The following is a 27,343-nucleotide window of genomic DNA, read 5'->3' as shown; positions in this document are numbered from 1 at the left end:
CCCTAAGATTCAATCCATCTCAGACTTTTTCAAGGACACTGGATGCAGTCCTGTTCCCTTAAAGAGAACAGCACCAGCACCATTCCCGCCGCATTCTCTTTAATATTGCACTGTTGCTGAGGAATAGTTACTTATTTTTATGTTCCTCTTCCTGTCAGCCCAGTTATATTTATTGCAGAGATTTGTTAAAGGAAAGGATTTGCATTGGCTGTGGTCCTGGAATGGCTGGGCTGGGTGTTCAGTTGACGGTTTGGCTCTGAAAGCGCTGCCGTTATTGTGTTGTCATTCACTGCTTGATGACAGGCCAGCAGTGTGCTGAGCCTGACCCAGAAGTGTCCTCGATTCAAGGCTGAATTTAGAACGAAACCCCAAAATAAACTGCCTGGTTTTTTTTTTTTGTACCTTTTTTTAAAGACTGCTTGTTTTTACCGGCTGCAGATGGCCCTGTTTCAGACATGTACTGAATTTTTACAGGGAAAAAACGGAATCCATCAATTAGATTTTTTTTTTTAAAGATAGCTTCCATGTTTTAAAGGCATAGCTTTGAACAAAATCGGCAGTGTGAAATGTTCTTACATGTATAAGCTAAAATAAGTCATTTCTACCTTATGATGATGAATGACAATAGGGCCAATACTGTAGTGACTAGGTAATTCTTTTGCGAGAAGCTGAGTTGCTTGAACAAGGGCGTGGATGTGACTGAAATCCTGTGCACATTATACACACCCCGTACAGAGACAGCTGATTTATTAGCCGCTTCACAGTTTCATAACGATACAAACATCGTTAGCGAAAACAATGCCTTCCAAGATGGGCTGGGCACAAGAAAGGAAGAGCTTCAAATTCCTGCAACAACAGGTCGTTTTTTAACACGCCTGGTCAAATAAAGCAGGCAGTTATTACATTATTTTCCCCCTCCATACATGGACACCTTTATGCAATTTTTCTTCACCATTGCTGCTAACTTCCCGATGCATGCTTATTTAAAAACATACAGTGTACAGTACATAGCCCGCTAGCAGCTGTAGCCCCATGAATAATTACTAGACCTACTTCAAACAAGCTCAGCTTGGACTGATGTGTGGATATAGCGGGCGGAAGACCTCACGGGAGAAGAGCACGCATCGATTTGAAAAGCACACATTGTATTCCACACGGGGAGGACTGTAGTCCTCAGGTAGCAGGAGCAGGTAGGACTGAGGCCCACCTCAGGACTTTAAGCACCTGGTGTGGAATTAAGGAGCACCCCTGCTAAGTCCCTGCGTACGAGCCCCCTGTGGGCGAGTCCCGTTCCCCAGCGCTTAGCTTAGCCGCAGAGGGGCAGCTTCACTTCTCACCTGAGGGAAGTGCCGGACTGCAGGGGTGGAGTGTGGACTCACTGCTGGACCGTGTGTTATTCAGGGCCTGTTGTGCCTGTTTAATGCCGCGAGCAGCGCTGTGGCACTGCGGTAAGTGTAGACGTCAGCAGGCTCCTTGTGTTTCATTGTGAATATGTACCTGTTTTTCTGATCAGTTGGAATGATTTTTTCATCTCTTTCATCCTTTCATACTCTTACGACACTTTTTCCAATTTCTGTTCTAAAAATATTAGGTCTAAAGGGCGCTGTTCCCACGGGCCTGATTCATAATTGATTGGTCCTTAGCTGTGTGACTCACAGTTGATTGGTTCATGGCTGTTTATTCTCCTGTGGGGGAAATGGGAAATGAAACCCTGTTTCAGACAGTGTTCACAGAGGCAGAAAATGGGCAGAGATATTCTACTTCACTGTTGTAATATTCATGCAGAAATGAGGGCCTTTTTCTCTGTGTTGGCGGTGGTGGGGGAGGGGGGTGTGGTATAGCGGGACCGGTTCTGATTGACAGGAGGAGGGCTAGTAGATATGATTGGCGGGAGGAGAGTGTGGTTCTGATTGTCAGGAGCAGGGAGGGTGGTTCTGATTGGTGGGAGAGAGTGGGGTTCTGATTGTCAGGAGCAGGGAGAGTGGTTCTGATTGGCTGGAAGAGACGGATGGAGGTCAGCATGCGGTTCTGAGGCACAGACCACAGTGAAGTCCGCTCAGTCACTCGGTTCAGTTTCTTAAGCGCACATTTTGAGGTGCCGTTTGCTGGTTCAGGAGACGTTGCTGCTGCTCTTCGTCTGTGCGTCTGCGCGTCTGTTTTCTGTCTCTCCGGGGATAGGCCCCACTGCGGCTCTGATTAGATTTCCCCGGCCCGTTTGATTGGTCCTGTGAAGTCGGTTAAGTGGAAAGCTGGCCGTTTGCTTCGCTGGGTTTGTGTGCTGCATGCTAAGCTGCCGCATGCAGGCAGTTCAGAGCATACTGAATTACTCCAGCAGATACATGCTACACTGTGTCCTGTTATGAGTTCTGACTTTAGATTACTGTCTCATGCCCAGTGGCTGTGTGTAAAGGCTGTTATACACACACACACACACACGCACACACACACACGTACACGCACACACGGATAACTCTGAGGCGGGGGCAATTCCGATTACAGACTCAGGGGGGCGGGTGTAGATTACATTACATTACATTTATTTGGCAGACTCCTTTTATCCAAAGCGATGTACAATAAGTGCACGCCGAAGGTCGCTGGAACAACTACAGAACACAGTTCCGATAAGGTACAATACTCATCATGTCACAGTTATTCATACCCATGAACACATTAAGTCCAGTTCACACAGCGAACATTACTCTGACCTAACCTATGCTAAGTCAGACTAGGAGGCATGACAAGCTACAGCATCAGTTAAGATCACTGTGGACCGGGGGAGAACGTCTGATCTTCGGGTGCGCCAGTTAAAAACTGGGTGTGCCTCGGACCCTCAGGCCACAGCGAGCCCCCGCCAGGGCTCGGGGGTGTCTTTAACTCCAGCCTCTCCCACATGGCTGCTGTCCACACTGTAAAAACCCCACGGTCAGTGAGGGACATGGAGCCGGGAGTGTTCAGAGAGGCCTCGTTCTGTAGTACTCCGAGCGGCTAGATGAGTTCCGCAGTACGCAGAGGGAAAAATGGCAATGCTAATTATATTCTGGGAGCGGTAGTGAAACAGCGCGTACGCCCGGGGAGAACGTGCTTTACCTCGCATTACCTTCCTGTTTACCTCACGGCTACTTAACCGGGTTACTGGTGGCAGTCACTGCCTGTCCAAATCTGTAACCGCTGTCGCGTGTAAAAGGAGCTGAGCTGTCCGGGACGTGCGCTCTTTGTGCGGGTGGAATCTGACCGATGGCGCGCTGCCACGCCCCCGGGGCACGGCGTGCGGTTTTTACGGACCCCGCCGGGCGCGTCCACAGCGGGCGAGCTCGCCGGGGGGCGTGTCACGGCCGGTTAAATGCGGCCTCCACACGGCCTGTGTGGGGCGATGATCTCATCCCCGCCGCGGCAGTGCTGGGGGCGACGGGTCACGCAGTCACGCAGGGAGGGGAGGCCCGTAATCTCAGCCCCGCCCGTAATTATGTCATTAGCCGAGTATGAGCAGAGGGCCGCAGCAGAGGGACGCGGTTAGCGGCGGTGTGAGTTTCCCTCGTTAATCTGCTCGTGCTGCTTTCCAGGCTCAGTCTCTGGGAGCCGTTAGCATTTAGCCTGGCTTGCTGAACGCGCTGATCCACTCAGAGGGTGTTGGGGTGTGTGGCCGGTCTGAAAATGTATGTCTGGAAGAATCGCGTCCCAGATTAGGGTCGAGGGGGGGTCGTCGGGGTCCAGTTGTGATCACGTCGCCCGCTGTAGCCTGGCCTTGCTCGGAACCCGGCTTGGTCTCCCGCTGCTGCTGCCCTTCTGCTTCAGGGTTCATCGTGCTGAGCGCTCAGAGATGCCCTTCTGCACACCACTGGTTGTTAACTGCTGTTATTTGAGCTTCTGTGGCCTTGGCTTGAACGAGTCTGCCCATTCTCCTACGATCTCTCTCATTAACGAGGTGTTTTCGCCGGCAGAACTGCCACTCACTGGATGTTATTTGTTTATCGCATCGTTCTCTGGAAACTAGACTGTAGTGGAAATCCCAGGAGGGCAGCTGTTTTCGAAATGCTGGAACCGCCATGTTTGGCACCAAAAATCATACCACGGTCAAAGTCACTTAGATCACGTGACTTGCCCTCCTTTCTATATTTGGTCTAAAAATATATTGATTTGCCCTTTGGCTGAGCAGGCTAATGCATTAGCGACTGGGTGTACCTGATGAAGTGGCCACTCGGTGTACTGTATATGCTTCTGCTGTTTGAATACAGAGTGGTGCATTATCAATGCTATGCCAACCCACCATAATTATTATGCAGCTCTTTTATAACTATTTCATTATTTGCTCTGTCCCTAGGGCTGAATTTTGAGTGACAGCCTTCAAGAACACCTTTATTTTCGGACTTTTTTTTCTTGCTGCGCAAGCCTGACAGGACAGAAGGATCGTCATCAGCCAGCTGTCATGTATTTACACAATACTGGGATTCTTTTATTGTGTCCAGTTAATTTAACTGACAGTATGATGCGCCAGAATATCTTCATTATTAAATAACCCAATTTTGAAAAGAACTACAGCATGCAGCAGTAGCTCTGGCAGCTGAAGTGTACGGATGCTCTTTTTGCTGTGTACGTGTGTCAATAGGGTATGCCCTCTTTCACTTGCTTTACAGGGCAATTTAAGATGCAGATTTGACTGTGTAGGTGGTGCAGGCATGGAATCATTATTTGAAGTGTCACTTTGATAAAAACCAATTAGATTGCTTTATTACGAAATGGTCATAATAGCATTTCTTTTTTTAGCTCTGCTTTTTGCTGTTGCTATGCATTGGATCAGCGGAAGGAAAAAAAGGTACCCTTAGCAACTGGTTTTGAGTTTTTAGCCCCAGAGCAGAGGAGCAGCCGGTACAGAACTGGGGCCTCAGAGGTCGCACAGGGAACGTCCTGCGTAATCTTCCCAAATATGTTTTTATATGTCAGATCTGAGTTTTATCACTTGGGGCACTGCTTGCCAAATCTCCCCCTGAATCTGAGCTACAGTTCTGTTTTTTTTATTTTTCCATGTATTCAGTTTTTAAAATAGCCCTCCCTTCTCCCATGTTTTTTAACGTGTATCATTGTGGGCCTTTTCTTTCATAAGACTGTTTGTTGTTTAAACTGTAAGGAGACTCTTTAATCGCAGCGGAGTGTTTCACCGCCCGGTCTTTGTCTGTTAGCCCCGCCCCCTTCCCGGTCTCCACCTCCTCTGCTTACCCAGCTCCCTCCTGTAAATATTTCCAGATGTTCCTGAAGGAGGGGTGCAGAAAGAATGGAGTTCTTCAGAAGTGGAGGCAGCTCCTCCTTTGGATGAATAATGACTGAGTGCTGAGGTTTTGAATCTGTGCTGTTTGGGGCGTTGTGCCTGGAGTGAGTGAATGGAGTGGCAGCCTTATTCCTCCAGATTCCTTCCCCCTCTACGAACTAGTATGTGATTTCAATTTGATTTGAGATTGTGGTGTCAGGAGTTTTGGAGCCTTCGAGCAGTGTAACCTTGGCAGTAATTGTGAAAAATATGTGGCTAATGTCTCGGTGGATGAGTCATAAGGCTTTCTGGAGCCTTCAAGTATTGTAACCTTGACGATAATTATGAAAAATATGGATATTGTGGCTGATGTGGGTACGTGAGTCATAAGGCTTGGATTGAAGCCTGGCCGTCCCCATGGCTGGCTGTGGCCAGAAGCAGCAGCGTGCGATGCATAATGGGACAGCGTTAGCCTCACATTCAGATCAGCAGCGCTGTGGTCCTGTAAATGTGTGGCTTGAGTTATAGCTGGAGAGGGCAGGTAGTGCTGCGGAGGGCCAGGAGGCACAAAGTCTAAATTGTGATTTAACCGAGCGCCTCTCTGCTATACAGCCTCGGTCATGCCGTTAGTGATGATTACCCCAGTGATGCTCAGTAGGAAATGACTGAATAACCAGGTTAAACCTGTTACCTTTCAAAGTGGAACATGTACAAATGCAAATGTTATAAGGATTGATTTATCTCAGTCTGTTCCAGCAGTTCGACCTTCAGGAGCCTGAGGTGAAATGTTGATATTTCAGATAAGGGCCAGTTAGTAGAATTAACCTGCACTGAAGGAAATGTGAGCAGTCTTTCAGGTGCTGGGTTACTCTAGAATGTTGTATAAGAGAATCATGTCTAATGGACCCCCCCCTCCCCCCGCAGGTCTCGGACATAAAGTGCCTTGTCTGACCGCGCTCCTGCTCGAGGCAGCCGAGCGGTTGGCGCTTCGCCTCCACGCCCGTGTCCCGGCCCGACCCGCCACAGGAAGGGGAGACCTCAAGGCTCCACCCTCGGCCCGCTCTGCTTTTATTTCGGGCCGGCCCCTGCTCTGGAGAGCGCTTCAATCGGGAAGCACAAAGGAGGCCGAGTGTTGGGGAGGCAGAGAGCTTACGCGGTGCGGGCGAGCTCTACGCCCCGTCCCGCCGAACCTGAAGCAGCAGAGGAAGGGGCGGAGTCACTCGGGCCATCTGCGGAAAGGGCACGCCCCTGAGCATGCCCCTCTGCCCTCTCCCCCTCAGAGATCTGCACCCTGGGAGGACTGAGTGATCAACAACGGGGCGATTCGCTTCCTGATTGGCCAGCCTCCTGCCCCCCGCCCCCTCCCCATGGTGCCGTTGCACTGACAGGAGAGATCCTGCAGAGAGACCTTCGCTTCGGCTTGGCCTTCCTCAGCTGGATGTGTGGCGCCCCCTAGGCCTTGTGTGTGAGAAGCGCAGCCGATAGCTCCACCCCCTCCCCCTCTCCCCAGCGAAGCCTTCGGTGGCTCGGCTTCAGCATGACACTGAACATGTCCTCCATACGGGACACAAAATGGCTGACTTTGGAGGTGTGCCGGCAGTTCCAGAGAGGCACGTGCTCCCGCAGCGATGAGGAATGCAAATTCGCACACCCGCCCAAGAGCTGCCAGGTGGAGAACGGCCGAGTCATCGCCTGCTTCGACTCTCTGAAGGTGAGCTGTGACGCTGCCTGCACAGCGGTGTGCGCTACTCTCTCCCTCTCTCTCTCTGTGTCTCTCTCTCTCTCTCCCTCTCTCTCTCTCTCTGTCTCTGTCTCTCTGTCCCTCACCCTCTCTCTCTCTCTCTCTCTCTCTATCTCTCTCTCTCTCTCCCTCTCTCTCTCTCTCTCTCTCTCTCTCTCTCTGTGTCTCTCTGTCCCCCACCCTCTCTCTCTCTCTCTCTGTGTCTCTCTGTCCCCCACCCTCTCTCGCTCTCTCTCTCTCTTTCTCTGTCTCTCTCTCTCTCTCTCTCTCTCTCTCCCTCTCTCTGTCTCTCTGTCCCCCACCCTCTCTCCCTCTCTCTCTCTCTCTCTCTCTGTGTCTCTCTGTCCCCCACCCTCTCTCTCTCCCCCCACCCTCTCTCTCTCTCTGTCTGAAAAACTCCACTGATGTGTCTTATTTTTAGTAACATCAGAGCAAATATCGGGATGGATTATGTGACCGTAATGTGCTGTATGTGCAGTACTGTATGGAGATAGACGTGCTTTAGTTTTGTGAGAGTGTGCTTGTGTGTTCTACTGAGTGTTGTGAAGGTCCTTCGTCTCATATTTTTTATTTTATATGTACAAGAAAATTATGCTTAAAATATGATACAAAAAAGTTTGGACACACTTTTGTTGGCTTGCTTTAACCTACTCTTGAAAGCTTTATAGATTAAAAAGTATAAGTAGTATAGCTTCACAAAGCACAAACAACATAGGGTAATAGGAGTAGGGGCATTTATGTTTAAAACTGCTAGTGTCCAGATGAAAACACTTGAAGTTTTTTTTGTTTTTTTGATGCTGTTCCCACAGATGATGCTTCACTCTGATTATAAAGCTTTGCTAACGTCTAACGCAGACTATGCTGAAATCAAGGTCCTGCTGATCTGCTGTTTGTTGCCGTTGGTGACTGCAGTAATGAGCATCGCTTTGGCAGCATGCAGTTATAGCCCATTTACCCCTCAAAGTTGTGCTCATGAGGCGGTCACCCTGTTCTATGAAAGCTGTTAGGGGAGGCTGGCCTGTGAGCAGAGTCTCGTTAGTTACCGCGGCGACGGCTTTGGAGTGACTGGCGCTTTATTTACCGTTGCGAGCTCCGTCAGGGGGCCGTGGACGTGTTCCGCGGTGGCGGCCGGCTCTCGTCTGCCCCGTTTCCCCGCGTCGCTCTCAGCCCCGGAGTACGGTTTCCTGCGGAACAGTCGCACTCTGTTGTCGCTCCATTGATCCGCCCCCCAGGAGCGCCATGTCTTACTGGAAAATCCCCCCCAACACTTAAATGTAATGGACCCTGCCTTTCAAAATCCAGGGCCCCTGTAAATGCGTTAATTGTCCCTTTAATGGACCGGGAGTCGGCCCCGGAGCTCCTGTCCGCTGATCCATGTGTGCGGTAATGGAAGCAGGAAGATACGCGTGTCACATGATTTCTCTGGGTGTGTGAAGAGTGGGGCGGAGCCGCTGGCTGAATCGCTAAAGGCTGCACTGGACTCTGTGCTCTGTGTCTCTGTGCAGCAGGACTCTGTGATCTGTGTCTCTGTGCAGCAGGACTCTGTGCTTTGTGTGTTTGTGCAGCAGGACTCTTTGCTCTGTGTGTCTGTGTGTTAGTGAAGCCCTGCAGACCTACCTGTGGCTGCAGCAGGAGGTGAGTTACTGCCTGGTGCATCAGAGGCGCTGTTGCTACCGCTTTTCCTGCCAGCCAATAACCCCCCCCCCCTCCCCCAGCCCCACCCCCGTGCTCTTCACTGTGGCCCATTAAACAGGGACAGGGATGGTGTCATCGCCACCCCCGGATACAGGAGCCGTCAGCCATTAACCTCTGAGACTGACGCAGGGAACAGAGCAGACATAACCCAAGGTTCTTCAGGGACGTCACCTGGCAACAGGGCTGAGGGGGTGGGGCCTGAGGGGGCGGAACCTTTGGGGGCAGAGTTTGAGGAAGCCTGCTCAGGAATTGAGTTGGCCTGCTCATTTCAGGAGTAAACACTAGTCTTGTTTATTCACTTACTTGCTGTTTGAACATGCTCTTATGCAGCATGACTGGCATCTGTGACGCAATGGAGTGGTAGGCACAGGGCCATGGGTGCAGAGGAACCAGCCACACATCGCAGCTACACCGTCAAGCCAAAAAAACTGCAAAGATACGCTTAAAACCACAGTACATCCGCACCGTGAACACCACTGCTCATGAGAAACATCTTCCCTAAATCATGGAGAAAATAGCCTACTTAACAAATAACCATTACAGCTGTATCAACCTCCATCAATGCTAATCTATAGCATGAACATCACAAATCAGTGTGGAGTTACATTGGTCTTCTTTGCTGGAGTTCGTTGCTGACGGTCAGTGTGGTGTGTCAGATATGTTTGTGTGATTGGTAGTGATTTGTGTTTTCCTAGAGCAGCTGTCTGCTGATGTATACAAGGTGTCGTTTGTGAAATGGAAAGAGGATCTCAGTAATGTCATTTGAGCCAGCCCAGAGTGCTGTTGGAAAAAATGTGATTCGCTCAAATTGCTTTCCCTGAAAAACCCATTGGTTTTTAAAAAATAAATGTAGCTTGCGAAGATACAGGTGTAGTTTAAAAATCAACAAATTGTTCTGTATTTTAAATTTCAGGAGACCAACAATTATTACTGATAACCAGTTGTTGTGTTAGCCTAGGAAATGTGCAGTTCACTCTGAACCTCACTAGCTGTTTTAAATAAGCAAACTGCACACATAAGAATTTATTAGGCAAGAAAGACACAGCAACGACATGCATGCAGGCACACACACACGCGCTCTGTCTCTCTCACACACACACACACACACACATAGCAAGCACACACACACACACTCACACACACAGAGAAGGGCTGGGCTGGTCCTGTGGGAGTGGGTAGAGCCAGGCCCAGCTCCTCATGGTAACAGAGACAGGGAGGTGACCCGCAGAGAGAGTCCTATAATAGCACACCACACCCACTCCCCACTCCCAGAGACTGAATCACCCTCGCTGCACTTCCAACAGAGGGACCAAACGCTGCCTGTCGTGTGTGTGTGTGTGAGAGTGAGAATACTGCATGTGTGTGTGTATGTGAGAGTGAGTGTGAGAATACTATGTGTGTGTGTGTGTGTGTGTGTGTGAGAGTGAGTGTGAGAATACTATGTGTGTGTGTGTGTGTGTGTGTGAGAGTCTGTGTCAGAGCCTCAGTGTGTGTGTGTGTGAGGGTGTGTGAGAGTACTGTGTGTGTGAATGTGTGTGAGTTTGTGTCTTGAGTGTGTGTGTGTGTGAGTGTGTGAGTATGTATGAGTGTGTGTGTGTGTGTGTGTGTGAGAGTGAGTGTGAGAATACTATGTGTGTGTGTGTGTGTGTGTGTGTGAGAGTCTGTGTCAGAGCCTCAGTGTGTGTGTGTGTGTGTGAGGGTGTGTGAGAGTACTGTGTGTGTGAATATGTGTGAGTTTGTGTCTTGAGTGTGTGTGTGAGTGTGTGAGTATGGATGAGTCTGTGTGTGTGTGGGGATGCAGTCCCAACTCTGAGAGAACCACAAACACTGTCATTTACCCAAAGACTGAGACACAGCACGCCCTCCTCAGTCCCACTGCCAGGAAGTACTGCTCATTGCCATGGAGCCCAACACTTCCTCTGTCCAGGTAGAGGTTTCCTCCATGAGTATTGCACCTAAATCAGAGGCACGCATGTTGCACATGGCGAGTGTGTTTCTGCGTTTCCCTCCTGGCTGGGTGAGTAACACAGCGTGCCCTGAGAGGCCCTGTGGGCCCCGGCTCTCTGTAGGGCTGCTCTACACCGCACTCGTAATGAGAGGCCTTTGAAATGGAGCCCTTCTCTAATTAGCGATTAACCTTTAAATCCCCCATGCCCTTATGAAAGTCTCGCTTGTGCTGGATGTGTCCTGAATGGCAGGTTTTCGCCATGAATGAGCTCGCTCTTCAAAGCCAACACTCTTACCCAGAGCGTCTTATTGCTTGCATTACTGTTTTCTGCATGTAATGCATCCGTACAGCTGGGTGTTTGCTGAATGAGTTTGGGTTCTCTGTAGAGCACGCGACCGCAGGGCCCCGTCTGAGAGAACGGACCTGCGACCTCCGAGCTGCCTTACTGGTGCCTGATCGTGTCCCGCAGCCCCTGTCAGTCGCGCTCCAGCGTAGCGCCTGTGACAATACCCTCCGGATGCCCCACCGCTTTTCCCCACAGCGTAGCAGTCATCCAGCGCCTTTCCCCGTCTTCGCTCTTTTCCAAACCATCCCCGCGTGCGCGAGCGTGCTTCTGTCTGAATGTGCGTCAGCCTGAGTTAGCGCGCGCGAGCCGCTACGAGCCTGTCTTAGCCGCCTGCGTTAGCCGCAGTTAGCCTGCGCGTGGCCGCCTGAGCCCGGGGTCGCCTGCGGTAGCCGCAGTTAGCCTGCGCATGGCTGCCTGAGCCCGGGGTGGCCTGCGGTAGCCGCGGGGTTAGCGCGCTGACAGCTGTGAGAGCCGCTGAAAGCTGGGCTGTAGCGGGCCGGGATTCCCTGGGCGTTAGCACGGCGGCTAGCTCAGCCTCTGAGAGCGAGTCACTGTCGATCACAGCTGCGGTTTAAAGCACAATAAATGGGGGGAGAAAGGATGTGAATCCACTCGTACTGAAAGCACTGGGCAGCTGTTATGTAATGATGTTTGCTGGTCCTGCCCCCGGTCCTCTGAGGCTCTGGAAAAGGCATACTGTATGTGCCACGTCCTCAATTTCACTTGTAATCCCTTCAGCCTACTTTTGCTAGAATGGTAGCGTGCGTGAAGAGCATGTCGGTGTATTTCTGAGCTCGCAGTAGCTGCTTCTCTGCCGTTAGGCCGTCTCCTTTTCTCCTCTCTCTGTTTTTTTCTGCATGGTGATTAGCAGCGAATGTGTGGGCGGGGCGACCAGAACGGCACATGTTGCGTGGGGATTCGTCCGGTTTAGCCAATGAACGTCCGCCAACGCCAAAGATGTCTGAACACGTCTCCCAGAACGGCTGAAGGACGCTGTAGCGAGCCGGCGCCTCCCTGTGTGGCAAGGCCTGCCATAAAGATTCTAGGTGTGTGAACGGTTGCCATGTAATGAAAGGGAGCTTTTTTCACATGAAAGGTACTGGGTATGATTGACAGTTTCACACTGTATATCAGCAGGGATGTGATTTTACCCTGTTGAAAATGACCAAATGAATCCCCGTTCGTATTTTAGCACGCTCGCATGAAGGGAAGCGAATGCCCGAAGGAACCTTTAATTGTACCAGGAGGAAGCAGACGTGGTGGGCCGAATGGCAGCTTCCTGTCTGTGGAGCAGCTTTCATGCTTTATTGAGATAATTCAATAATGCCCAGATTAGAGCCTGGCCACGTTTGCGCACTCATTCGGGGGGAGGGGGACGAGCTGCCCCCCGTCTGAATGGATGTGCCGTGTGGCTGTGTCGGGCACTTTCAGCATCAAAAAATAAAACGTCTGAAGTGACAGCAGTAGCACCTTCCCAGCATCCATCCGTCCATCCAGGGTGAGGGGCTCCTATACCATTACAGAGAGAGAGAGGGGGGGGACTCATACACAGAGAGAGAGGAAAAGACTCATGCAGGCAGGGGGGTGGCAGATCTCATGCTGATATTCCATTATGGCAGAGAATGAGAGCGTATCATGTACCATTCTGAACGTATGTAGAGAGAGAGGGGCTCATGAGCCTTTAAATAGTCCCAAAGAAAGGGTCTCGTGCAGACAGACGCACAGAGCAGGAGAGTGTTCTTCTGTATCAGTTAATCCTAGGATATCGCGTGTGTGTGTGTGTGTGTGTGTGTGTGTGTGTGGAGAGAGATGGATGAATACACAGAGAATATATGCGTAGATGCATATAATTTCTAAGTTAGAATATTATGAGACGAGCAGATGTGTGGATTCACAAACACCCCAGACGCCTCCTGCCTCCTCAGCATTGTGTCCCCCCCCCCGTGTGTGTGCCTGCAGACGTGACGTTAGCAGCCCTGTCGCTGGGGAGGTGATTGGTGGCTGACAGCCTCCCCTTTGGAGTCTGTAGTATTTATGCCCTCATGCTGCGTGATGAGTCATCGCTGTGGGTCACAATAACTTCATCCCATAGCAATCTGCTATTTTTATTTATTATTAGTGGTAATAATAATAATAATAATAATAATAATAATAACCTTCTAAACCATAATGCAAACATGAAGCTCAGTTCATACTTCTGTGAAGCAGTACAAAGGTGAAATTTGAAAAATACGGTTGAGCACAGTTTGAAGAAGGGATTATGTTGGGCTTTGCAGATTGTAATTGCTTCCTGAAAATGGCTTCTCTGATCCTCTTCAGAAGCATCTTATCTAGGAAGGTAAAGACTGGAGGTTAGATTCACACCATATCACATCGGCAGACCAAAGACTGCTGCCTGTTTGGTTTAACATAGCTGCACTGAGGGAAATATCTTGCAAGGCCGTCCTTTGTTTTAGGAAAAAAGGCAGAATTCATTTTTAAATGTTTTTGTGACCAGAGGCGAGGAGCGCACAGCTCAAAGCGTGCAGCACACCTGGGAAATGGGCTGGATTCCGCTGTATGTATTATCAGTGGGTCTGGTGCAGATGGGTTCATTCATAGCCACCGAAATGACCTCATTTCATTCCCTTTAAGTGCTGTGCGCGTTGTGCAGGACGTACTGCCAGTTTCCATAGTCGGCCTCTGCAATGGAAAACGAGGATAAGAATGTACTAATCAGAGGTTTCCAAAAATGTAGTTTCATCAGAATTAAAAAAAATATTGCCTAAATGGTTATGGGCCAGTTTTAGTTTCCCATTAAACCTGTAGCTAAAAGGCTCAAATGCACAATGCTATGACTAAGAAATTATGAGTACCATATCATGAAGTTTTAATTAACAACATGAAACTCATAGCAATGCCAGTGATCCTGTTGCTCAAAAGAATACATGACGCACAATTCCATCACTAATTCAGAGCAATGGCATGGCTTACTTAAACTAAACTGAGTGATTTTATTAGATGGGAAGAAAAATGGGGATCGCATATGTTGTAGGTGACTTTCTCCTTGGTTATTATTTTGTCTTTGTGGATAGCTTGACCCACATATGAACTTTATTTTTAGGCTACCAAATGATATAGCCTGCAGTCAAAACAGTTAACATGGATTGTTGTTTATCAGTCTTTTTGATATTGAGTGCTAGTACATGATGTTAAATCAGCTTTGGAGGAGATGACTAATAGAGTTATTGCATGTAGCTTGCATATAATACTGGCAGAAATTATGGAAACCCTGTGCTGTTTAGTTCTCTTTAGTAGAACTTTTATCTGTGCCCTTTCTTCTGTGGTTCCTTAAAGATATTTTCATCTGTAAAATGTATTCAAAACCATTATCTTCTTGACCATGAGTGGTAATGACATTCAGTGATCATCAGTAATTTAAAATAAAGTAAAAAAGGGTTTTCTTTCTTTACACAAATCCTTTTTAAAAAATTTTTTTTTCGAAAAATACTGGACAAAGCTACAACTTGCTCCATAAACGTGGTCTGAGCAGGCGGGAGGCGACGGTGCAAATCACAGACTAGACTGACACAAAAATTGCAATGAGTTGCGCCAAAATTTCAGTGCACTGCTCACTCTCCACTGACACGCCGCCAGCAGCGGCTCTCCTCCCACTTTGGCACATGGCTCAGGCTTGCCCAAATCCATGATGGAAATGCCACTTAGCCAGTGTGACACTTAGCCAGTGTCATACAGCACATTCGAATGACGGCCCTTTGTCCGAATGAGTCCCGTTAGCTGTGGCAGAAATGGTGGAGGGTGGTAGAGGTGCACTGCGGGACTTTGCATTTGGGAGGAGTGCTGCTGATCCTCCTCTGTTGAGAAGGAGGATCAGCGTGTGCTCCTAGGCGGCATGTTACCTGCTGTTTGAGCACAGCTCACAATCACACGGTGAAACTGAGCGGGGAGCAGTAGGCAGCCTCTCCCCTGCAGGTACAGAAGATAAGTCCCCACATCCCATCATTACCACAGGGAGGAGACAGGAGCACGCCCGCATGCTAAAATAGCTTCATACCGGCTAGCACAGGAGAGGAGATGGAGTGTGTACTCACATGCTAAACTAAAACAGCTTTATGAGGACTAACACAGGAGAGGAGACAGGGTGTGTACTCACATGCTATGTTATGGGGACCAACACAGAAGAGGAGATGGGATGAGCTCCAATGCTAAGCTAGAACAGCTTTATGGAGTGTAGACAGCGATCGCCTCATGCAAAGGCTAAGGCTAGGCTAAGATATGACAGAAAAACCTGCGCACTAAAACTGCTTTACGAGCTGTACAGCAGAATACAGCAGAAGAGACAGAGCGCCCGCGCTCTGAGCTAAAGCTTTATGGGTGTGTGCAGTGGGTTATATCTCCCCTGTGCCAATGCGGGAGACGGATAGCACTGTTTCCTTGGGCCACAGTGATATTTATGCACTGCCGAGAAATAGCTTGGAATTGCGTGATTCAGAAAGGGTTCGCTGTTTGCCTGTGAAACCCTGTGGCTTGTAGGGACCCAGAGCAGGATACTTAAAGCCTTTCTACTGGGAGTAGATGCTGCAGTGCGTTCATATCCAGGTGGATTTTGTTGGTGTCCTGTACCTAAGTGTTCTTCAGTAACACACAGACAGGTGTAGTCTGTGCTGGGGAGCAGGTAAGAGCAGCCAGGCCTGTGTAGTGTGGAAATCTAAGTCAGGAAATGAAATAAAACCAAGGAAGCTTAAGGATTTGGCACGATGCCTCCTGGTAATTGCATTTTACCTCTGTTTCAGTGTAAGGTGGTGCATTAGGACTCTCTCGCTGCCTCTCTCCCCCCTCCCTCTCCCTCTCCCCCTCTCTCTCTCTCCCCCCCCCCTCTCTCTCTCTCCCTCTCCCCCCTCTCTCTCCCCCCCTCTCTCCGGCATGTTTATCACAGGCTCGTCGGCAGCAGTGCCCATCTGTGCAGCTACTGCTGGTAAAGCAAATGTGTTCTTAATGTGCACCTGCGAAGCGTCAAACAAGGGCCACATACATGAATTAGCATGGAGGAGATTGTGTGCGTGCGCGTGTGCGATTCTGATAACAGTAAAGGCGATAACGGCTACAGTGTGTCTCTGAGCCAATAGGAAGTCAGGCTCAGCTGCAGTAGTAGTCATAGATACGCAGAGAGGAGGAGGAGCTCTGTACCTCAAGTGCCATTACAGTGCTATTTCCTACCCTGACTCCGCCCCCCACCCCACCCCTCAGGGTCCTCTCCACTGACTCCCTCACTACCCCTGCACCAGTTTTGTGACACTTCTGGTATGATTGCATAATGCATTTATGTGCACTTCTTTTCTCCTCAGAGCACTTTTCCTAAAAATAATCACGCGCAATACTAGATGTATTTCACCTCCCACTGCTGTAGTGCATCATGGCTGAAACTGGGATACCTATGATAACACCTGTTATAATTCACCAGGCATGCAGAGATGACTGAATTTAACGGCGTGCACTGCAAGTGCACTGCAATGGCAGCTAACCGCAGGTCTTTGGTGTCCGGGGAAGCTTACGGTGTGTGTGGACACAGTGGACAGATCATGTGACCTCCTGTGATTTCTGTTCTGGAGCAGAACATTCCATGCAGATCTCCGGGGCTAAGCCCTCGCGCTCAGACAGGGGGAGGAGGGAGTTAGCGGGATTCCCGCGCGCGTTTGGAGCGTTTTTACCCGTCAGCACCGCTCGCTGAAGAGCAGGTAATCGCTGCCCGGGGCCTCTGTGAACACCGGCCGCAGTCTGGGGCGAAAGCGCCAGCCATCCCCCTGCGCCCGCCTCCATTACACGCAGCCGGCGCACCAGGGGCTCTGACGCTCCGGACCGTTTTTAAATGAGTGTTATCAGCGATCCGCTAAAGAGCTGTGTGACCACCGATGTCACAGTGCCGGTGGGGGTTGGCATAATCGCACATACATCACATACACACGCACACACACACACACACACACACACATACACACACACACACACACACACACACACACACATACACACACACACACACACACACACACACACACACACACACGCACCCACACACACTCACACACACACCTGCTCTCCCACACACGCACACACACACACACACTCTTACGCACATACACACACACACACTCACACACACACACTCACAGTCTCACACACACACCTGCTCTCCCGCACAGGCACACACACACACACTCTTACGCACATACACTCACAGTCTCACACACACACCTGCTCTCCCACACACGCACACGCACACGCACACACACACACACACACACACACACACACTCTCACGCACACACACTCACAGTCTCACACACACACCTGCTCTCCCACACACGCACACGCACACACACACACACACACACACACACGTTCAGTATGAATGGAGAACACACATCATTTGTGTGTCTAAATAAAGCCCCAGCGTGGCAGGCCTCCCCCTGAAAGCTCTGTTGACCTTTGTTAATGAGCAGCGCAGATCAGCGCTCTGCTCTGCACTGTCGTGGAATGAATGGCCAGCACTCACTCTGACCCAGCGGCAGCACAGAGTCCCATTCAGGGGAAATGCTAATGATCCTTCAGCCGCGGCCAGCTGAAGCCATTCTGCTCTGCACAGATGCATTGTGGGAGCACATGGGCAGGATTTCACCTACTCACCCCATGCAGTTTACATTTGACCATTAGACACAAGTTGTAATCCAGAGTGCACAGTTAACTTTTTAAAATGCCTTTTCCCCTTTTCGGATTATCGATACAGGAGAGCACAGACAGCCATGTCCTCTCCTCCAAAGCAGGCAATGTCCGCCACCGCTGTGCTTATTATCACACTGTAGTCTACAGGTCAGGCCCACACAGGCATGCGACGCTAGCGCTAACTGTGTCTGGTCTCAGAGCCATGCAGCAGTGCTTTAACAGTATAACTGGGGTGTCCAAGCTTATCCAAAAAAATTGCTGGTGTAGCTGCAGGTTTTTGCTTTGGCCCAGCACTACAACACCTGATTCAACTGATTAACGTGGTCGTCATTCAAGGCATCCTTGCTTAGAATCAGGCTTCTTAGTGTTGGGCTAAAACAAAAACCTGCACCCACACCGGCCCTTTTCGGATAAGATTGGACACCCCTGCAGTATGAGCTACCCAGCAGCCCTACAACTTTGTTTTTTTATATGTGCAGTCCCTTTTTTACGCCTCAGTATTTTTACTGAAACAGTTGGGGTTAGATGCCTTTCTCAACAATACTATGGCAGTGCCCCATTCCCCATGGAATTAAAACCCGCAACCTCATGAGCTGCAATCGCAGGCCTATACTGGACTACACTACCTAACCGTAATGCTAATCTCTCATTGCCGTGAGCGCACTGTAGCTTCACTCTAACAGACTCTCTGATACTGGAGTCCTCTCAGACTGAGACAGCCACAGTCACATGGGCTATTAATGGGAATTATTAATGTGAATATGGGGGGGGATCTTAAGCGGATTAAAGGAGAATAATCTGAATCTGTTTATGAAATTAGTAGCATTTCATTTCTATCCTCTTGTCCTTCAGTTGGAATCTTCAGCAGAGCAAATGTGCTTGTCATTAGTTTAGTCATACACAGCGTGTCTCTCCAGGGGGACGTGCTGCTCGTAGGAGACGGCCTTAATGAGGCCCTTCTCTGCAGCGCCGCTCACACATTAAAGCTGTGATTAGAGCGACGTGCGGCTTTGGGACCGGAGGGCGGGGCTGTGTAAACGGGGCGGGGCCTTTTAGGGCGGGGCGGTCCCCCCCCGGCCCGGCTCAGAGCGAGCCCCCCCCGCCCCCCCGGCGCTGGTTTCTGGCCAGTCAGCTCTTCCCTTAAGCCTCACAGCGACGCGCTTGTCTGTTTATTTTAGTGCAGCTGGCCCGGGACGGCGTCTTTGTTACCCCGGGCTCGCTGCTCTTCGCCAGCCCAGATCTCTGCCCGTATTCTGGGCACGTCCCCGTGCGCCCCACCCCCTGCACGGAGAGGGAAGGGGGGGTGAGGGACGGCTCCTGTTCCCGGGCCGGAGCTGCGTGGATCGCGGGCGTTTACACGCGGGCGCTGGAGCGGGCTCGTAAACGCCAGCCCTGAGCGCGCTGCGGACCGCTCTGACTGCGCTCTCCGCTCTCTCTGTGACTGAAAGGGATCAGAGCACCTCTTCAGGCCGGCCGTCCCCACGCTCCACACGTAACAGCACCTTCAGCTGCACACGGGCACCCCATTACTGCAACAATCACTGTGTGTGTGTGTGTGTGTGTGTGTGTGAGAGTGTGTGTGTGTATGTGTGTGTGTGTGTGTATCTGCTCTGCTGCAGACAGTGATCACCATTCCATCATGCAGGCCCATTTCTCATGCCCTGGGACTGTGCTGTAGTCACACTTAAACAGTGATGTTGTCTGATGCAGTCATACAGTCCACAGGAATACTCCCCATCTTTCACGGTCCCACTGCACTGATGCAGTCTGCAGTCACTCTCCCCTACCCTCATGACCAGCCTGTGGGCCTGTGTAGGGCCTCTGCTCCTCACAGACAGAGTTTTCCTAAACCAAAATCCTGATCCTCACAGGTTTTTACTTAATGTCAATGTGCCAAAATGAACCACTTATATTCAGGACTCCCCTTTAGATTTCCCTGTCAAATTGTGTTCTATAGCTGATCCCTCCAGTTTTTAGATAAATTGTGCTGCTTGACGTTGTGTTTAAAGTGTGCCAGTTGCTACTCTAACTGTCAGATTTAGATTCAAAATTAATTCAGATATTCCAAAAACAGGAAATAAAAATAATGTTTCAAATTGTGAGATATCATGTTTGTATTTCTATTTTTTTATTGATATGCGCACACTTGAAACTTGAACATGTTTTATGTTTGAAAACATCTGTTTGATCCTTTTTTCCCTAGCTACATGGCCAACCAGGTGTTCCAATTTACTGTAGAAAGATACCGTATCTGATTAATGTTCTCCAGCAAGGCGTGATGATGCATGCTGCAGTAGCAGTAGGCTAGAATCCTCTAGTGTGGTGGAGAAGCATGAGTATTCCAGGCACTTCTGTTCAGGTGGAGTGTGTTTTTCTCCAGCAGGCAACGCTGTGAATAAAAAATGTGCAGCACGGGCCTCAGACCAAGTGAATCTTCTTGTGTTTTTGATAAATAAACTGCAACTGAAACACAACCATTTTTCACAACATTTTTATCGCCGTGTAGCTTAAATGGCCATTCTTATTGAGCGAGAATGCAGTCAAAATAAATAATTGTTTGGTTAAAATACATGATCTAAAATATTGATGCATGATCAAGACAGTTTTTATGTCATGATGTGATAGTGCAGCTTACTTTAGGTTCTTGTGACATGATTATATTGTCAGTCAGTTCCCCTGCAGTAAAACACAGCCAGGCTGCTGCACTCCTGTGGTCTGTGTTGACGGCTGCGCGTCTTGCTTTGTTCTGACGGCCCCTAACGTACCTGTTCCATCTCAGCGCTTCTGTTCTTCCGCTGGTGTTGGTATCTGCCTGTCGCTTGCTGATTGGTCCCTCAGCCTGATTGACATCTTTGTTACCCCGCCTTGGCTGCTTCAGCAGTGCCGTGTCTTCCTGCTCCTGTTAAGAGCGCCTTTGTTTTCTTCCTCCGACAGGGCCGGTGCACGAGAGAAAACTGCAAGTACCTGCACCCCCCGGCCCATCTGAAGACGCAGCTGGAGATTAACGGCCGCAACAACCTGATCCAGCAGAAGACTGCGGCGGCCATGCTGGCGCAGCAGATGCAGTTCATGATCCCTGGAACCAGCATGCAGCCTGTGGTGAGTACCCCTGCAGAAGCCCCGCCCCTGCGTCTTACAGCTCCGCCCCAAACTCTGTAGTCCCCTCCCCTCCTCTCACAGATCCTCCCCCTCATCTTCCAGCCTCGCCCGGAATTATGTAGTCCCATCCCTTCCCCTGTACCCTCATCTTTTAGTCCCCTCCCCCTAATTTATGTAGTCCCCTCCCCTCCTCTCCCAGCCCTGCCCCCTTCCCATAGCCCCTCTGTGAGACAGAGAGAGATGTAGCACCATACACACAGAGGGGTAGAAGGTCTGCTAGCCCCAGTCTTTCTGGTTCTCCACTGCACTGCAGGTATGAAACACATTTAGGAGCGGAATATGGGAGAGGAGCCTCCAGTAATATGAATGATTAATGTTTAATAATATTTCATACTGTGTGAAACTAGTGCTGGCTGCGGGGTTGGCTTTATTACAGGCTGCAGCACAGACAGCTGCAGCTGCTCCAGTGCGTTTTACACGGAGAAAACCGTCTGAAAAGAAACAGACCAAACAGAATGCTGCCTCCTGCTGATACACCATTTATACGCCATTTTATTGCTTTTAGTGGTAACCCTAAGAATCATCAGTGATATATAGTATTTTCAAAACCATCGTTAAACACTGTAAAATAGCATTTTGCCATGTGGTTTAAGACAATGTACTATGAGACACACACAAGCAAATAAACCATAACTAGTTTTATTTATATGTTTATGCTTATTTATATAGGTTTATGGAAATGTGAATATGCGCAAACAGTTCACAGTTGGGATTACAGAGTGAAAAATGGGGTTTTAAAATCAGTTTTAATGTGGGTGCACATCAGTCAGCTTGCAGCACAGGCATTTCTGCCCTGAGGCATCTCTGAACGAATCAGCGCTGAACAAACTTAGGCAGCAAATGGATCCTTTGAGTCGCTCACGAAGACTAAATGCAAGTACCACTGTACAACAGATCAGTGAAGGAATCTTTATAGTGAACTGAATCAAACAACTTGAGTCACGGAAAGGAACTGCAATGCGCACCATAACTGTTGAGCTGGTAACTGTAAAAGTGGATAACGTTTATCATGCAGCTTAACGCTATGCTCAGTAGTATACTTAGCAGACTGTAGTGGGGGTTGTCCTCTGGTCCTCCAAACACAATGAATAGGCATTTTGGAAAGGACTGCTATTGATGTCTATGTAAAAGTACACCCATGATGTCTGTGCTTCTGTCAAATATATAAAGATACAAGATATTGTATAAGTTAACTTGACAAAGAGCCACATAGATTCTTAAAGGTTTTCACTGTATTTGTGCCACTAACAGAGGAAAACTTTTTAGCAAAGTTACTTCAGTAAATAAAATGAACATTCATTTTGTTAATGCTATCTGGTACGTACAAGCATTGATGTCAGCTGACATAGCCATTAGCCAGCAACCGAAAGCTAGCCTGTAATTGAATTCACAGAGCGAATGACAGTAACAAATGTTTTAGCTGACAGGACAGCCCGGCGTTTCTCCCGCAGTTGCATCCGTTTGAGAGAAACGCCCCACAGCTGTGTGTGTTATTGCGGTGGCTGCACGGCGCAGTGGTGTGACGCAGATCAGCGTTTTGACAGTTGCCGTTTGTCTCGAGCGAGCAGGGTGATGTGGGAGCTGTAACGGCGTCTCTCAGGCCTGTTTCCGCTCAGCCCACAGACGCCCGGGGGTTACGCGCTCAGAACTGCAGGGAGGGCGCACGTCTCAGCGGAAAGGCACCGCGTTATTGCTAAACAGGTGTAATTCAGTACGCGGGGCTCCGGCGGATATGGCTAACGGGCTAAACGGGCTGTGCGTGTCCCTTTCCTCTCTCCCCGCGCAGCCCTCCTTTCCTGTGACGCAGGGCCTGGGGACGAGCCCCGCCCTGGGCTACGCGCCGTACCTCACCCCCATGACTCACGGGGTGGGCCTGGTCCCCACGGAGATGCTCCCCAGCGCCCCCGTCATGGTCCCCAGCAGCCCCCCGGTCACGGTGCAGGGGTCCTCCAACACGCAGAAGCTGCTGCGGACCGACAAGCTGGAGGTGACCAATCACAGTCCTCCTTAATTAGACTTTTATTCAAATGAGTTGGGTGTGACCAATCACAATTTGCCTCAGATTTGGCCTTTACACAGACAAGCTTGTGGTTACCAATCAGTTATCCTTATTAATTACACTTCTAAAATTACATTTCTGATAGGGGCAATTGTAGGTTCCTTTTAAATTAAGCCTTTAAACAAAGCTGGAGGTTGAAAATCTCACTTCACCTTTAATTATGTGTTCTCACTTTTAAGATGAAGTGTGAATTCACTGTAGCATGGTGTTATTTCAGGTTCAGCTGCAACTGAGTATTCTCCTGTGAATTATTTGAAGTTCAACATTACAAATAAGATGCAATGATACATTAAAACATTTTTTAAACTGTAATACCTATTGATATTTGTTATTCTTTGTGACTGTCTCATGTGTTGTGTTGTATGATTTTGTGTGTGTGTGTGCGTGTTTGTGTGTGTGCGTATGTGTGTGTGTGTGTGTGTGCGTGTGAACGTGCGTGCGTGTGTGTGTGCGTGCGTGTGTATGTGTGTGCGTATGTGTGCGTGTATGTGTGTGTATGTGCGCAGGTGTGTCGGGAGTTCCAGAGGGGTAACTGCGCTCGGGGGGAGACGGACTGCCGCTTTGCTCACCCTAGCGACAGCCCCATGATTGACACCAGTGACAACACGGTGACCGTCTGCATGGACTACATCAAGAGCCGCTGCTCCCGCGAGAAGTGCAAGTACTTCCACCCCCCTGCTCACCTACAGGCCAAAATCAAAGCCGCGCAGCACCAGGCCAATCAGACGGCTGTGGCAGCGCAGGCAGCCGCCGCAGCCATGGTAAGCCCCGCCCACTTGCCCTGTGACCTCAGGTGTTGTATACAAGAGCAGACTGGTACCAAGCTGGGTCTCCACCTTTTCCACCACTTCAATTACACTCCGATACCCTCCAACACAGTGCACTGCTTTGGTGTAATGCTAACACCAAACTCTGTACAATGCTAACCCCAAACACTCAGTTTAATGCTAACATCAAACAATCAGTTTAATGCTAACACCAAACAATTGATTTAATGCTAAGACCAGGGAGCTCTAGGTCCAGTTCTTGAAGGCTGCCGTGTCTGCTTCAAGAGCAGCCTGGTGTGCTTCAGCACTTAAGTGCTTAATTTATGATGTCGATTGACTGAAGAGTCACAATTAGTTTCATTGGCTAAAACTGAAAATGAAATTTAAAAAAACTGAAGCCACTGCCATTCTAACAGCAAACACACCGCAGGCTATGTGCTGCTAAAATGTAATGTAAAGAACAAACACACTGCAGGCTATACACTGCCTCAATGTAATGCTAATGCTAAGTGGACTAAATGTTAAAATTACTCAGCTGTGCATGGCAAATTAATGCACCCTGAGACTTTAGTAAATAAAAACACTGCACAACATTTGTGCTTTGGTGGATAAATTTCAAAATAGCTTTGTACCTGTTTCTGCTCATATGTTATAGAACATGTGTTGATGAACAGGTGATTGCCAATGTGAAATGTTTTTAATGTCACTGATGATGGTGATGTTTAAAAGTATTTTTTGTTTTATTTAAACCTAACCTCTCAAGATGGAGGGTAATACATATAAAAACAACTTTCATGTCAGGGACATTTGGAGAATTATGTGATTTTTATAAGTGGGCTTACACAGTTTCTGGATTTCTTTACCCCAAAGTAATAGGTCTTACTTTTGACAGGTTAATTACCTTCATAAAATGTGGAGCACTGTTTCATCGTTATTTAGATCTATTATTTGAATTTACATGTGGATACAATATGTCAACCAATGCACATACTCTATAGGTTATACTCAGTATGCTTTGCTAGCCTTGATACACACTAATTCAAATACTAGTGAACTTGCAAGTATTAATGCTCAGTCATGTGAAGACTAGGAAAAGTCAAAAATAGACCACATGACTGTGATGCCTCTGATTGGCCAGGTGAAACACAGACCCCATGACCCTCTTATGGCTTTCCTGATTTTCCAGGTCTAACAATGACCACATGACTGTCATGTCTGTGCTGATTGGCCAGGTCATGACCAGGTTCTGTGACCCTGTCATGGCTTTACTGATTGGCCCGGTCCAGTAACGAGCATATGACTGTCATGCCTGTCTTGATTCCACGTTTCCTTTTTCATTTTTTGTTTTTGCCTTCCTTCATGTAAAGACATTGGCTTCTTTCTTTCTCTCTCTGTCTCTCTCTCTCGTTCTTTCTTTTCCTTGCTGCAAATCCGGGAAATTCCATCTGCACCATCGATACAAATTAAATCAGAGAGCCCAATAAATCTCAACCCAAACCCAGAGTAGGGCCGTCGGCCATTTCTGGCTTCTTCGCTTGCTGCTGAGATCAGCTTTAGGGATTGTGTGAGCACTTTAGTTATTGTTATCATTTTCTGTTTTGTAATCTGTATTGACTCTGAGGGCCTTAGAGATGGCAGTGCTGTTTTCTGGAATGACCTTTTCACCATGCTAAACGCGACGTAGCGCGTGCATGAGCGCGACTGCAGAACAAGCAGCTCGGTTTTCACCCAGTCATCCTGCAGTGTGCCGCTCTAATGGCTTTGGCTTATTGGCCGGATTCATCACCTGCTCGCTTCAGCAATGCTTGCTCGTCCCTCTCGCTCCCCCGCCCCCCACTCCCCAACTCTATGATCAAGAGAAAGGACACCGCTGGGACAAACCCCAGCATTGTGTCTGCCTCCGACACGCTGAGAACGGGAATGACAACATCATTAATATGTTTTAAAGATATGAGACCCGTCACACCGCACAGCTGTAATAATGATCTTAGATGACAGCCATAGCTATCGCTGTGATCGCTTCCAGAGGGATTTTTATAAAAGCCAATTCCAACCATAAACTCTGGAGTAACGGCACTGCTTCCTGATCCAGCCCTGGACCACAGCATGCCTTGATTTTCCTCTGGGCATGGGGGTCAGGAAAAATTAGGAAGTGACCCCCCCCTAAGCTAAATGTCCTGACCTTCTACAACCACCAAGCCCCCATCCTTCAAACATTACTGAAGGGGTCAGAATGTCTGGAAGAGGCTTAACCTTCTCAGCTGCTTTAGGAATTCTTTCTGCGGTCTTATCACATGGTGCATCAGCAGTCTTATTTTGCCAGAAGGCGGTTTGTGGATATTGAGCTGGGACTCGTAGGGACGCTCTGTGAGAGGTCAGTCAGGCCTGGGCTGGTAGGAGGGCATCGCCCGTCTGGGTGTCCGTCCTGTGGCGTGTGCCACACCCTGCGCTCTTGGGCTCTGCTCTGAGACTCTGGCAGGCGGGTCTGGAGACGCTGCGCCTTCGCAGTTTCCTGTCTATTCATCCCCGCTTCCTGTTCCTGTTTTCCCCTCGAGCTGGTGTTGCTGTTTCTCCCGCACCTTTCACCCCCCAGCCTCCTCGCTGTCTTTATATGAGCACGTTAAACGGCCCCTCTCTCTTCAGCGCTCCTCCTGAAGGCTTCTCTCGGCACGCTGGCCTTCCCCGCCTCCCGTTTGAGGAGCAGGGCCCCGGCAGCACCACGCCTCGCTCTGGGGGGGAGCGTCACTGCCGTCTTTCCCAAACTCATTTTTCTTTAAAGGCCGTTTTCTTCCTTCGTTTGTTTCTTTTTCTTTGCTTCTTAAATTCGCTCGTTAATTTGCCCTGCGGATGCTTTGTTTCTTTCCCCCTGCATTTTTTTCTATTTTTGTTTGTTTTGTTCATTTTTGTTCGTGACTGATGAAAAGAGAATGCAGCATTATTTGTAGATATGAATGAATGTAATTATAGCCTTCAGACAGCCAAGGATGTGGCTCTTAAAAGGGATAGTTCACTTCCTGGGTTTAAAAAAAAAGGAATTATTTCATGTTTAATGTTTGTTTTCGATTGGCGCAGAAGATTTTGTGTGCAGTGAAGGATAAAGTAGATATTTGCTGTAGTCTCTTGTGAATTCGGATGCAGCTGGCCTGTATATGTTTTTTCAGCATAGCTACCTACTCTTGGCCGAGCTGCTTGCAAATTGAAACTGAAGTTACGATTGTATGTCTGTGAATTTTTGTCTTATGTTTAAACTAAAACCTGTGGTCGCCCTGCACTAGCCAATACAAATCCAGCAGGTTTGCAGAAACTTCTGTAAATATTTACAACATCCTTCATTGCAGACAAAAACTGGCTAGGTCAGCCGAAATAAAAGTATTTTTAAAAATCCATAAAGTGCACTATCCCTGTAAGCTGCTGCGTAACCCACCAAAACGCATCTCACTGTCAGCCTTACACTCAAGATTTAAATGCTACGCATAATTTCATAACAAGCATCGACTTCCATCACATGCTCAGGGAAGGAAGGCTGTGTGAGCCCTCAGATTAGGGAAAGTAAGCCTGTGAATTGAGACACAAACATAAACGAGTGAGTCCAGTCTAAGACCAGCAGGGTCAAACACAGTGGCAAACAGCGCTCCACATTCTGTGCTTACAGTTCCTGCTGGCTGTGTT

General features: G+C 48.9%; 1 protein-coding gene across 13 annotated transcripts in view; it reads left to right on the top strand.

Annotated features, from left to right (window-relative positions):
- The window catches only part of LOC118214227 (muscleblind-like protein 2a), a 49,034-nt gene that overhangs the window by 10,397 nt on the left and 11,294 nt on the right, over positions 1 to 27,343 (top strand). For 12 of the 13 annotated variants that reach the window (XM_035393987.1, XM_035393992.1, XM_035394000.1 and 9 more), the window contains exons 2-5: positions 6,164 to 6,950; positions 20,624 to 20,788; positions 22,635 to 22,835; positions 23,414 to 23,668. In XM_035393987.1, the coding sequence (XP_035249878.1) occupies positions 6,777 to 6,950; positions 20,624 to 20,788; positions 22,635 to 22,835; positions 23,414 to 23,668 (795 nt within the window). In that variant the 5' untranslated portion in view covers positions 6,164 to 6,776. Of the gene's footprint in view, positions 1 to 5,272; positions 5,422 to 6,163; positions 6,951 to 20,623; positions 20,789 to 22,634; positions 22,836 to 23,413; positions 23,669 to 27,343 lie in introns of those variants that run through there. The other variant, XM_035393989.1, reaches the window with a different exon arrangement.

The sequence above is a fragment of the Anguilla anguilla genome, chromosome 15, assembly GCF_013347855.1.
Source record: "Anguilla anguilla isolate fAngAng1 chromosome 15, fAngAng1.pri, whole genome shotgun sequence".
Classification (NCBI taxonomy): domain Eukaryota; kingdom Metazoa; phylum Chordata; class Actinopteri; order Anguilliformes; family Anguillidae; genus Anguilla; species Anguilla anguilla.
The sequence above is the reverse complement of the archived record's forward strand: the minus strand, read 5'-3'. Positions and strand labels throughout refer to the sequence as shown.